This window comes from Melanaphis sacchari, unplaced genomic scaffold, assembly GCF_002803265.2.
Source record: "Melanaphis sacchari strain LSU unplaced genomic scaffold, SCAv2.0 Contig77_pilon_pilon, whole genome shotgun sequence".
Classification (NCBI taxonomy): Eukaryota; Metazoa; Arthropoda; class Insecta; order Hemiptera; family Aphididae; genus Melanaphis; species Melanaphis sacchari.
The window spans coordinates 2235124-2250481 of NW_020271547.1; the positions used below are offsets into that span (position 1 = coordinate 2235124).

Genomic DNA, 15358 nt, shown 5'->3' on the forward strand with positions numbered 1-15358 from the left:
ATTGAATTATAATAATATAAACACACACACACAGCAATGACAAATATTAGGATTACGCGCCACTGCATTCGGAAACCCCATGAGTATTATATAATCCTTGAAATAACAATAACAACTTACCGAGGAAGCGATCCAACCCCTCTTTATAGTACGAAAAATAGATTCATATAGACGAACAGACGTTTCTTATCCGAGTAAGTGTTCCATGTAGTACTGGGGCAGTTTTAATATATAAATTGATTTGGATGCGTTTCACGTTCGGTCCAAACATCTGCGAACGGTAACATTAATGTCGGTTTTAAATTATTTATGACGGTCAAACGAAACCGTTCGTGAAAACGTTTCAACGACACGACGTTATAACATTATAGTAACACGAACAAATTATACAATTAAAATACCGATTGAAAACGTTTAATATCGATTCGTCCAGAACTTTGATCGGATTTGTGTGCACTTGGTGCAACACATACAAAACATGTTGCTGACGAATTTTCCGTTGTTTGTATGCATTTTACTCAAAAGTAAACGACCGCAATACCAGCCACATATTGTATTAAGCGTGTATGACTTTATAATATAATATACAATGACAAGGGTCGTTCAGATCTTATAAACAATTTACCAAAACCCATTCGCGTTTATAATATGAGCGCGTATAATATTATGCAAACCTGTATTTTTTTCAGAATAAACTTCCAATGACCCTCCCGAGCACGGTAAATATAAAATGTTTATTTTCACGTTCCAAGATATAATATACTCGTTTCGTTTTACATTTTGTCCGCGACGAATTTACAAAAAATAAAAAAATAAAACATCGTCCCCGGATAATTTCCCGGTAGTCGTTTCAAAGCAAAAAAAAAAAAAAAAATAAATAAATAAATAAACAAGAAACAAATCCAACATTAATATTATAAAATCGAATAGCTTCACTGCGGCGGATAATAACGGCAGTTATTCTTAATTTCTTATATTATAAGTCATAACTCATAACATTAAAAATATATAGGTACACAATTTTTTTTCAAACAGTTTGTGAAACGTGACGAATACTCGTACTTAAAGGTTTTAAAATATTTTCACTACGTTAAATGGTTAAATGATTTAATATGTATATTTATGGTAAAGATTATTTACAACAAAACCTTAATATTATACACACCTGGCTAATTGAGAAACAATAAAACAATAACGTATTTTACATTTCTTGGCATATTAATTATATCAATGTATAATAAAAATATTTTGAAATTATTTGATTAAACAACACTATAATTTTATAATTATTATGTGTTATATTTGTTTAGTAAAGTTGGATATTGGTTTTTAAACAAGTAAACAGACGTAAGTATGTTAAAATTTATATTCTCATATTATGTGTGTGTTCATTAATAAAATTCGCTATCAAAAAGCGTTATTTGTTGATTAAATAAAAAAAAAAATAAATATTTTGAACGTGCTTTATTTGAATCGGCCCCAAACTAAATGTGTACTGTTAACATTGTTTCTCAAGCTTTTCTGGACATGAATTAAATTGTTTCAACGATAACATAATATATTATCAAAACATGTTTGGATTGCCATTTGCTTGCACGAAAGTGTATCTTTATGAACTCTCAATTTTTTTTTTCCAAATTAATATAGTCACGCGTTTGTTTTCATGTAAGGAAAAACACACATGATATAAAACTGTATACACGGAACTGAGTACTGGCAATATAAATGTGTATGGTACACGATGATATTATGATGGTTATGACAAGTTGTTTATACTGTATAGTAGAGTATAAATAATTGTGGATAATAACGATATACCGTAATATACAATCGCGAATTTTCACTCGTATTGTAAATAATAACGTTACATTATATTATGATCATCAATATTCTATTAATATTTAATAGTACACGATAACGTCATGACGATGAGTAACGTGTACAAAAGTTAACGAATGTTTGAGTTCACTTTATATATTGTATTATCATGGATGTTGTTATAGTAATGAACATTAGTGGGGCAATAGTTTTAAAAGAATTGAAATTGGACGGTGCTGCAACACTCTGGTTTTTGATCGCACAGACGTCCAATTTATAATATTATATACATAAATTCCAATAATTTATGTTCCTACGTAATATTATATACGAATATTATATTGTTCGGCGCACTAAATTGGGCGATTTCTACTACGGCCTACAGTAGTAATTACTAATATTATGACATCACGTCAACATTTCGAGTTACCACGCGTGCATAATTGATGAGGGTCTGGTATAACATTCTGTACACCTATACCTATTACATATCATCATTGTAATATATTTAAACAAAACGAACAAACACGTGTATTACAAAAACACAATAGTGATAAAATACGATTCCAATCATTTCATGAAATTTTGATCGTCACCCCGAATATACATACAAATTTCACTAGGTTTGTGTCTGATCTCGCGCATAAAAAAAAAAAAAAAACAAAAAAAACACAAAGTCAACCGAGTAGAATACCTAGCCGCTGTTTGCTACCGCCGAGTTATTTGTTCAAAGTGCATATTCACGTCAAGCATACACACATACGAATATATCTAAAAGCGTGTGCGTGTGTGTGTGTGTGTAGAAGCCCGCTACTGCAGCTTTTACTTTAATAAGAACAAAGACACGTACTGAATAATGCATTCGTCGTAGCGCTGATCTGGGCGGTGGAGACGGTAAAGCTCGAGGAAATAAATAGTGGTTAGAGAAACACTTCAGAAGAATAATAAAAAAAAACCGAAGCAAATCCTACAATCAAAGAGTGTCACACTAATAGCTCCGAAAAACAATAATAAACCTTCTTTGGAAAATTTCCGTCACACCGGTCTTTTATACGAGTATGTACCTATCGCAGTATAATATAATTATTTTTTAATTATTATTGCACACAAACACCGAATACATTAGTGCGCATAAACGTGGTATATTATGAAATAGTCTGAAATCCCATACGGTCCAGAGAAAATGTATAAGCGAAACGATCCCCGAGCAGGTCTGAGCGGTGTGTCATTTTTGTTTTTTGTTTTTTTTTTTTCACTCCGACATCTGCAGTTCTTTGATAATATAATATAATATAATACAGTCAAAGTATTTTTTTTCGCTAGTGGATCACGATGTATTGTTTTACTTGTATATACTACACGTTTATGGTCTTATAAACGTATACTTTATGACACGATTCCTTGTGTATACACACTGCTGCGTTATACACACAACACTGGATACTAATCGTAATGTTGTATATAGGTACGTATGTAATATAATATTATGTATAATACACATGCTCCTAATGCGTTTAGTAAATACACGGACGCGTGATAGAAATTCAAAGAAAGTTAATTCACGTGTCTTACTGCGTTTATAGCTGTTATATTGTATTACGACTATTATATTATGATGTTACTTCTCACTTGTTCAACGACGAAGATGACGACCACCTCTAGTTGGGGTAAAACTCCAAATAAACCAGAATAGATGTATTTTTATTTTTTACCTTCCACTGTTATTGTTATTATTTTTTAATTAATTACAACGCCCGCGCTATTATATTTTGAGGTAGTTTTCGCTTTGGTAGCCCTTAATTATAATAATAAAAATAGTAACAGGTAAAAATAACACCCGTCTACGGGTTAGAAGTTAGACGAAAACTCATGAATGCACACCGACTTTTTTCCCTCCTGTCATCCACACCTTCCACCAAAATGATAATTAAATTTTATTTACACGTCATCGCCGCTGTCGTTGTTTATACAAATATTAAATTTCTACTCAAAATTACGTGATGTTTATAATTAACGTGATAGCATCGCTGATTCCGTATTCCTAAGAAATACAAAAAGTTAGGTCTACTGGGCAAAACGCCGCTCGGCATTTAATGTAAAAACGACATCAATTAGTGAGAATTGCGTTCATTGGTGTATTCATCCTCGCGGATGTGTTTGCACCATTTTCACATCTAAAAAATAATAATAATTACATAACAATGCAAAACTATGATTTTTCAACTGTAGGACCCATACGACATTATAAATAAGTTAAATAATTTATGACATTTAATGTTCTCATACTATTTAAAGAAATAAATACCTATGGTGTAGACATTTTTTATAAGATATTACTTATATTTACCTTCAAAAACTATTCTGTTTTAGTTATATTTAATATTTTACTCATTATGTACTTTCACTAATCTAATAATAATATTGTAACAAGAGAATCATTTTTTGTTTAAACATTTTTATAATAAATTAATACATTGTTATAAATATAATATTATATTGTTTTAAGTACGCTGCAATTTAAATATGTTAAACCCATAATAATTTATGTTTTATGGGTAGGTATAATATTATGTCAATGTTGAGATTATTAAACTAAATCAATTATTTTATAATTGAAAAACAAACCATTCTAAAATTAAACAATATTTAATATTTAAGAATACAGATGCAACATAAATATTTAAATTAATAGAATATTATGTTACAATATGATTTTAAATGTCATGATTTTTATCAATTATTGAAAAAAAATGTTTGTTACACATATATTATTATATAAAATGAAGAAGGAATATACATTATCTATAATTTCTATCGTTGTATTGACAAAAATTACATCTATCTATTTACAGTCGTGCTTGTTTTTGAAGAAGAACGAAATTTAACTATTAAGTCTTGAAACTCTTGAATAATTTAATTAATATTATTAGAACGAGCGGATTAGTAACTTGTATTTTTCAAAGAAAACGTATTTTATCTACTCTTAACGGTGGCAGATAATAACAATAATATGTAAATCGTCATTTTTTTTACCATCTTACAATAATCGTTTTGATGTCGTGAACGTCATATCAAAGACAGTTCAAAAGTTTAATACTCCTTGTCGACTAGAAAATAGTTAGAGACGTTCCGAAAAAAAAAAAGAATGAATAGTATTTAATTCCGGTCACGCATCGGAAAAATAAAATCACTGATCGCTCGCGCACGTGATGATTTACTTGCCCGAAGGACCAGCTATAAGCGGACTAGTCAAAAGCACGTCAAAACTCAAAAGCCACAACGAAAAACTTTTAATTTTGTTTCTAGTCCGAATTTCACGAAATCCCGGTTTTTGGAGATGAGTTCATCAGACGCCAACACATCATGGAATCATGGTCAACGGCCGATAACTGTCATTTGCTAAAAGCATAATATTAATGTAATATATTACCAGCTTTTATATTTTTTTACTCGTATAGAGAGAAGGTTATTGTACATATTATAGTTTTTGTTCGTTAGTAAATACTTTGTACACGTAAAATGTGAATTAATAGTATTAAGTAATAATATATATTGTAATTGATTTATAAGATTATACTTCTTGAAAAATGTTAATATAATATTTACAAACTCATGGAAAATATCATTGATAAGATCATAGTGAGTTTGAAAATCATAATCAATAATAAATATTTCAAAAAATTATTTAAATACGTTTTTAAGTAAAACAAATGATTTTATGACAGTTATCAACATAAAAATAAAAAGGTTTTTGTGTAATCTATATACTCGATATAACAATATTACAATACATATCACATATTACAATGTATATTATAAGCAAAATTCATTTTTAAAAAACAATTCAAAGAATACTTACACAAATCTAGGGTAGTATTTCATAGGCGATAAAACCGATGACTACAAAATCACGATTTTCATTGAATTTAATGAGTAGACAATAAAGATAGATTTCCCAAAAACCCGCTTATGACAAAACACATATACAAATATATAATTTGTACACTGTTACTGTTTTTAAAGAAATACCCATAAAATATATTTAAATTAAACCTTATTTTGTAGTACCATAGGTATTCAATTATTGGCTACATGCTGTTTGGATTTTATAAAAAAAGTATTAAAACTGTGACTGAAGAAGCTGCACGCTTCTACAAAAACTTTCACACCCGTCTCCAAACGCACCAAAACCCACTCATTAAAAACCTATCCATCCAAACCTTACCTGGTAACCCCAGGCGTGGTCTTAAAAGAAACTGGTGACGTGATTTACTAAATAATTAAAAAATAAAAAATAAAAAATAAAATAAATATATTTATATGTTAGTTAGATAATTTATTAAATTCCCAGTCAAGTGTCACTAGTGGGTGGCTTCTTACTTCAACTACTCGTGTTATTATAGCTCTTATCAAATATGCTTATTGTGCATCATTGTACAGATTTTATATAATATTATGTAAAATAAAAAATAAATAAATAAAAAAAGTTTATTTTACATGCATGATAAATTTTACGTGTGACATTCTTCCCTTTTAGAGATTTAATCTGTCTATTTAATTAGTATTGATGTTTATCACTCGATATTCGGTCGATATATTTTAGTATAAACAGATAGCTACAATCGATTTATCATCAATAATTAATCGATGTATTTTTTTTTTTTTTTTTAATGATATTTTAAACTTAAATTCATATTTCTTATTACATTGATATTTATGAATTGTATCACTGACAAAAAAAATAAATTATTAGGTATACATAATATATATTGACTAATTTGTATTTATTCAAGTTCATGTGATGATAAGCGTTAGTATATTAATAAAACAGTAGATTTAAGCAATATGTAAAATGTATACTTTAATTATTTATTTTGTACATTAATATAGCCATAACGTGAGAATAGTATCTAATATATGAAACACATTGTTTTTTGTTAATTTTCTGTACCCACATCAATTCTTTAGTCTTTAAATAAAATTGATTCATCGTAGTCACTTGATAGTTGTCATACTCAAAATTAGTTATACTAGTATAGTAGTATACATGCAGCATACAAAATATATACACTATTATTTTTATTATTTATTTAAAACGAATATTTATATATCACTAATAACGAGAATCAAATTAAAATACTAATAATGCAATAACTAGATCTCATCTGCAATATCTGCAATATTTAGTTAAAGTACGATAATCAATATTTGTTGATATTTATTTATATTACTATAGAATACATAAGGATACATTACCTACTTGAAAAATAGATATTATCGTTTTTTTTTCTTGTATTGATGAAGTGCACCCAAATAGTCGATATTTTCTTTCAATTTTAGAGAAACTACTAGGTAAAAAAAAAAAAAAAACTATACTGAGATGCAAGTTAGCAATCACTTGGTTATGGTCTTATTATATTTTTTTTTTTTTTTTATCAGGACTCGACTTACCTATTAAATAAAATCCTGGACGTAAGAACACCGGAAATATTATGCAAAACAGAGGTTTTTAAAAACGTGTTTTTTTTTAACATTTCATCCCTTTTACCATAATTTAATACGTATACACTACATGGTATATGAAATGTATATTATGTAAGCCAAATGTTAAACCTGTTCACTCCATGTGAATACGTTGTTAGGTAGTAGTGGTCATGGTAGTATAATAATTAGTAAAAATAGGTATTTGGGAGTAACAAGGGGTTAAAATAGGGACTCGGAAAATTATAGTAATAATAATTATCGAACGGCTTCCGTACACGCGTAACCATGCGGCTTTAAACAGTATAATATACTAATCGATTCATGAACAACAATAATAATAATAATAATCGGATACTGTTAAATTTGATCCGACAATACCGCATTTGTGTTATTATAATGAACTGTACAAGGGGGGATAGACTTATAGTTGCGTCCGATTTATAAACATGTAACTAAGATGATTCCATTACCTATATTGTTATTATACATATACATACAACGGTATAAATTGTACTAACGTTTAGCAACATTCTAGACACGTTTGGTGTGTAGAAACAAAAACAATCGTAGTCCGCAATGTTGAGCCGAAGAAGATAAAAATAATAACTTTTAAAAATTGGAGTTAAGATTCTATTACGGTACAATGAAATTGTATATTATAAATAATAACGTATTGTTTCTTCGAATAATATAACGATACAACAAAAATAAGGAATTAATCGATTCTACCAATAATTTTGTTTTGATAAAAGTAGGCATAAGGTTTATCGACTCGATCATATAGCTACTATTCATAGGTAAGTATTGCATAATCTACCTATAGAGTCTGCAGTCTTAAATTCATAAAAATAGAAGAAAATCAAAATAGTATACGTTTTGGACTGAACTTATATTTTATTAGATTTTCATATTAAAATAATTTGTTTTTATGATATAAGTCATAATGTTAAACAATATATTAGTATATAATATTATGTAATAATAAAATGTATAATTAATTTTAAATACCTATGTAATTATGATTTGTATGATACAAGTGCATTAATACAATGAGTTTGGAACATAATAGATTGGTAATATTATTAAGCATAATTTATTTAAAATATACCTATACATTATATGTATATTTTATATATATATATATATATTTAAAAATGATAATATAGGTCGATTGTTATACAACAAATTATACCAACATTTTTATAGTTTATAATTTATAATATTATTTGTATATTACATTTTTAATGCACAGTGGAATCAATATACGCCCAAACAATAATTGGTTTTTTTTTTCTTTGTAGAAAATACATACGAGTGCTAATAAAAAATTGACTGATAAAATACTTTTTTCGTTTGTAAAAAAATCGTCCTGTAAATAATAGATTTTAATATGTTGACGTATCGCCGTATAGTTACGAGTATTTATTCAAGGCGCGCAAAAGACCGATGAATCTCGTGTCTGGAAAACAATAATAGTCTAAATACTAAAATACATTTAAAAAAATGAAAAATACGACGATCGGTATTACCGCAATGTGCGGATTTATTTATTTATGTTTTTAATTTATATTGTAAGCGAAATAATACGAAATCAAATGTTTACAAGACGGTACAGATACTAATTTTGAAAATTAATCTGTTGGAGAGAAAAAAAAATGATTTTCGTTTTATTTTGTATTGTATGTGGAAAAGAGAGAAAAATGATTCAGTCGTGTTGTTTTCGACATAAAGAGGATATCACTGTTTTCCCCGTTAAGAGAGGCCATGATACGCTTTGTATAATATCAGAACTTCACATGCGCGCATCAGACTTAAGTAAACACGTTTCTTGTTAAGATTGAGTTACATTTCCATTATCAGTAGATCTCCTTGTCTCAACTGTATTTGTTTTTAACTTCTCGTGCTCGGCGACTGGTGTCGACAGTAGAAGTATTTGTTGGAGGAGTGTAGTGGTAGAGTACGAGGGCTGCTGTGAACTTAGAGAGTCATAATGCGATTTATTCGGTAGCAAATTTCAATTTTATACAAATAAAATCACTATATTATTATACAAATCCATAATAAATATTATTTCAGTATACAATTATTATAATTTTTTTTTTTTTTTTTTATAACATAAGTTATATTATTAATATTATTATTATTATTTTTTATTTTTTTTTTTTTAAGTCGGCTACAGTTGTTTTATTTATATAATATTATAGGATAATATATAAATATAAATGTTAGAAATATTTAATGAACGTTTATTTTATTCCGTATGCCCTTTTCTCGTCCACAGTCTTGGTCGACTGTTTTTTTACCATCAACCAATTGAAGATAATATTTTTTCTATGTGTTTTTCATTAATCCAATGTCACTTTCCCGGAATCATCACGTGGGATAGTTGTACACCCTGTAACAGTGACAAAAAATATATAAATAAAAATCATTACTACAATAAAATTATAAACACCGCAAAATGTGTTCGTGTGGTGTTGAAAAAATGTTTACAGTTGCACTTTTGCAACAACATTAGCTATAAGTTTATTGATTTAGAGTAAATTTTGTGCATAATAGGACATGGACAAATATAAGAATTTCAATATGCGTTCTCTATTATATCAAAATATATGTAGGAGGGAGATTTATCTATTTCGAGTCGGGTACATTTATTGCTGAAACAACGTTTTCTTGTTTTATTGGTTGTAAATTAATAATGTCTGCAAAAATAAACCACCTTGCGATTGTGAAATATGTGACAAAAAGGTCGATTATTTTAATAAGAACTTAATATATTTTGCCAAATTGAGAAATATTTAAATAAAAAAAGTTAACAATATATAACTGACATTTGGTAGTGCAAGATAATGTGCAAATAAAGTGTTTATATCGATGTAGACGATAACATAATACTTTTAGAATTTTGTACAATATCGTTTACACGTTAATAATTTTAACGACATTGGTATTATAGACGGGGTAACTGTCGAGTTCTGAAAAATTTTATCTTCGGTATGAATATTATATTATTAGACACACGCGTTATCGTACGCCAATATAATAATAATATAATAATAACAATAATGATAACAATACAAGCTGTCACTACGGATATCCGATAGTGTCCGCGAATTGAGTGTAATATAAGCATATTATTATACACATTGTACATTATAATAGAAATCGCGCATATTGTTTCATAAAATCGATACCTTTCAATCAAAATAGGAATTATACATAAATACAATACGAGTGACAAGTTCGTATTATATAATACCAATTTATACAAAATATTATACATTTACCATTTTAACATGTAAATTTCACTCGGGTAATAAATTGTATAAGAGAGAAAATAATTCAATTTATGAAACTTTTAAATTCTTAAATAGCTGAATAAAAAAAAAAAAAACACATAACATTTTTATAAATAATTACTCCTTTAGCTTAATAAATAACAAAGTAAATAGAAAAACTGTAGATTAAAAATTTTAGTAAATAATTAATTAAATTAAAAAAAAATAAAATAACAGAAAAAAAAAATCAGTTTTGAAAAAATTATGAATGTGGTTTCACTTAATAATTTATTTTGAGCAGGGATATTATTTTATTTTTTTTTACCGTGGTATAATATAATTTTTCCATATCTTGCCAACATTTTTTGACTATTGTAACTGATTTTGTTTTTAAATTTTATTGTTATATCAAGTAGGTAATTGATCAACTTACTTCTCTACCATTGTGAAAATTACCGTAGTAATAAAATATTAAGATAGTAATATTTTTTTTAGCGGTTTAACTATTTTAAGAGTGCATGAAACACTATATATTTGTTGATTAATAATGATATTATTCATAGCAGTTGACCGGCGTATTGTATGGGTGATTTAGGTGCACTGAAGTGTAGGAAAACAAATCTAATATGGGAATAATATTAATAATATTCATCACGACAATAATAACGTATAAACGACTGTGCAGCATATTTAGTGGTTTACTGGTGGTATATTGATATTTATACAGTAAACAAAATAAAATCCGTAATTTAAAATTATGCGACGACAACGGAGCAACTGTTTTAGTTACAATCAATTTAATTTTCTTAATATATTCGCCATTTTTTTTATTATACCTGATTCAATTCTTAGAATTAATATTATTGTTAAAAATTAATTTCTACGTTTAACTTATTTAATTACATACAACCTTAATAAATATTTTTATTGGATAGCAGCAGAAAGAGGTGTATGTGTACTGTCTAACTAAAAAAATAAATACTTGGTACCAGGACTAACATTGCGTGTATAATTGCACATTTCGTATAACAAAAAAAAAGTATGTTTTTATTTCAGGTACATAAAATGGCGTCATTGTAAATAAATAATTATTATTTTAGTCTTCGTAGCTTTATAATGAACTATATAACCGATTGTTTCCAGAATTGTGTCAACATGTAATTTTCAATGCAGTTACAATTTAATACTAAATTATAATATAGGTTTACACGAGTTCAAAAAACGATATTATAATTACATATATTTCAAATATTTTTTACTGTAAGAAGCATGCAAATTTAATATTAATTATTATGATATAATTGACAATAAAATACGATCATTTCAAGAACAAATGTTTATTGTTACAAACATACTTGAGCTGTTCTTGATGATTTACGATTTTCTTTGATATTTTATTTTGTAAATCGAGTATAACAATACAATACAATACAAGACGTGTTGCTGTGATGAAAACTTAACGCATATAAAATAGTTTCTAGCGTTGAGGATGAGATTTGCTTGCATTGTCATTGGTTAATTAAAAATCGTCTGTCTACCTGATGGGGAGGGGTGGTTTAGATTAAATAAGGATGCAAAAGACCGAATACTTTTTATAATTTGTCAAGACGACATTTAATGTGTTTCTCTTGCTACTTCCGAGAAATGTTTGCGTACTGAGGAGGTTACAATTTTCCATCTTATGTGCTTGAAAAATAAAAAATAAAAATGTGTTTTTCTTTTTTATTACACTATAATAGTTAATTTATATTATTTATTATAACATAAACACGTACCTAGTAATTGGTACCCGATATTTCTATAATAATATACACTATTTGTTGAAAAAATAAACAAACCCATTTTTCTCTTTTATACTTAAAAACGATGCAAATTATAAGAAAAAAATAATAGCGTTTTTAATCATGCTTTTGCTGTCGAAAGAGAATTATCGTTGACAATAAATTATCAAACAGCCCATAGTTAATTAATGTTAAATAATTTATAATATCGGACATTTTAAAAGATTAAATCAGTACTTAGAATGTATACATAATACATATAATGTACATCATGCATTAATTGGTTAGCTTGACAAAAAATAATAATTATAAATTGATTTGATAAAGAACGAGGATTTGAATCATCTTTTCATACTTAGAAGTATTCCTTTGTACATCATACTACTGACATTACTTTGTATTAGAAAACTGCGATAATTAAATCACTTCCTTGCGGTCAACCAATTTTCTAACCTTTCATCGCGGATTTATTTCGTCTATCCGCAGCAGTGGGTACGCATTGCGACGAAATTACACAGACGCAATGGACGGGCATAGGCTACCACATCATGACGATCTATATAAAATGCGCCGCGCACACAGGAATATTGATTTTGTAATAATATTACTAAAGTATGAGACAATTTTACGGCAGAAATAAAATTATATTTACGAAAAATCTCGGATTTCCACTATTATACAAAGGAAGGGCGCATTTATAAATATTAATATCTTCTACATAAATTTTAGAATTTCTTATCACTTGAAACTCTTCAGTGTATGTATTTGCTCAAGATAGTAAATTCAATTTACAGCAACTAAACTACGAGTATATATATATATATTTTGAATAGTTAATGAAAAAAAAAAAAAAACCACTAAGGTATTCGTACTATTTTATAGAGTATAATAGGTTTTGAGTGTATAATATTGAATTCAGGTCGCTGTAACAGATGTGTAAAGTTTAAATATTTTTGAATGAGAAAAACGATTCTGATTAGAAACATTTGTATTATTTGTATTAATCTCAATTTCTAAAAAATAAATATATTTTATAATTTATTTATATGACTATCAAAATAATTTATTTTTATTTTAGTTACAATTTAGTATAGTATTTTTAACTATTCTTCCCCAAAAACATCATATAACATATAGTTATAGCTATGATATAATATATTATAGTTATTAGTTATACCATATTGCTAATTATTATAAAATGACTAAAAAATTGGTTATATAAATTTATAAGTTAATATCATATACCAAGGAACAACAAAAATAGGTTTGTTGTATGAAAATAGCTTAAGTAGCTTAAAATTAGTCTAAATATTAGTTAAAAATTGATTAAGTATAAAGCATAATATTAAACGCAGTAGTGAATAGTTTAAAGCTCTTTTGATTATTGCTTTTTAAATAAATAAGATTGTTAAGGAGAAATTGTTATATTCAAATTTTATAACTAAATTTAAATATTATTCAAAAATTTAAGCCCAAATTTTATATTTTTATTTTTGTATGTGTTTTATTAAATGGTTGGTGTTTTATACGACATTCGATATAACAATGTAATAGCTATTAATAGATCTATTTTTTTAATAAATATGTGTACTATGTGTTATTGTGTTGTTAATAATAAAATAATTTATGTTACTATTACTCTTATATTATATAAGATTATCGATGATTGTGAATGGATTAACAGTATACATTATATTTTATTTTTTCTGCACAATTATTTAGACCAAAATAGTACCGCCAGACTGTACTCATCCTGTTTTTCATTGAGATTAATACCAAAATCACTAAAATTACTATTTACAACTTACAAGTTAAAATATGTGACATATAATAAGGGTAATTATAGTTAGTTTAACTGGGTTATATTTTGAGAAATATATGTTATTTTCTAATCTTTATGAGATTATTATATTTTAAGTTTTCTTTTGTTGTCTGTGGTATATATTCTTAAAATTGAAAGAAATTAAATATATTTTATATATTTCTAATGGTGTTACGCAGTTTACGATAAAAGAATCATAGTGTACACAGTATATCTTTGAGGGCAAAGTATACAAAAAAAGCTTGATGGGGTGGTTTATAACGATATAGCTCATACGGCTTCGTTGATGTTATTTAGGGGGGGCATTGTTTCCGTATGTACATATGATATAATATATACTTCGACCACTTACAAGACTTTTCACTTAGCCCGCTTTTGGTGTAGTCTATACAAACACGCATTTCAGATTTCAGCGTTATAGCACCGTCGCTGCATATTATACATGTATCCGCTACCATGTATTTAGAACTTTTCACGCGAGTTGTAGGCCGGATGTAGTATATAGGGTGGTATACGCGTTGCTACTTCCGGGTGCAACGAATACACTGATTTTGTATAGATTCTACGTATATTGAGAACCATCCAAACGTGTTTTGACGAATAAGGATAAACAGTGATTGATAAACCTAAATCCATGATTGTTTGGCGTGATTAAGTCCTCCGTAATACTCTTTCATACACATTTTGGTCATCAGATATAAATAAGACAGCAAAAACACAACAGAATATTTTAAAAGTTTTGGAGTAGAATTTTAGTTTTGTTAGGATTAAGAGTAAATAAAATAAGTAAAACAATTCAGATAAGCCGATTTCAAAAAGCGTTCGGGAGCATAATATAATATAAAGGTAGATATTTGTAAGTACCAACAATATATACGTATATCATATATGATATATATATATATACATATGTACCAAACACCACAGTCGTGTATTATTTCATATTAAATCCGATTTTAGTCGATTGTATGTATTTCAGATTTATTAGCATCACTACGCTTAAAATATAAGTGGAAACTGTTGTACCTATATAGAATATCTAATATGTACGCAGTACGCATACATCTAATATTAAACTAAGTAGGTACGTGTCTCTGACAGAGTTTTAGTTACACAAATCTATACTATACGTATTGAGAGTTATTAAAGGTATTTTTATTGTAGTTTAAGTAACA

The 15358-nt window shown here is 27.3% G+C and overlaps 1 protein-coding gene across 1 annotated transcript in view; it reads right to left on the reverse strand.

Moving 5' to 3' along the window:
* Positions 1-9483: 9483 nt before the first annotated feature.
* The window catches only part of LOC112601341 (transmembrane and TPR repeat-containing protein 1-like), a 103255-nt gene continuing 97380 nt past the window's right edge, over positions 9484-15358 (reverse strand). The window contains exon 15 of the mRNA XM_025348913.1: positions 9484-9697. Coding sequence (XP_025204698.1) covers positions 9659-9697 — 39 coding nt within the window. The 3' untranslated portion in view covers positions 9484-9658. The remainder of the gene's footprint in view (positions 9698-15358) is intronic.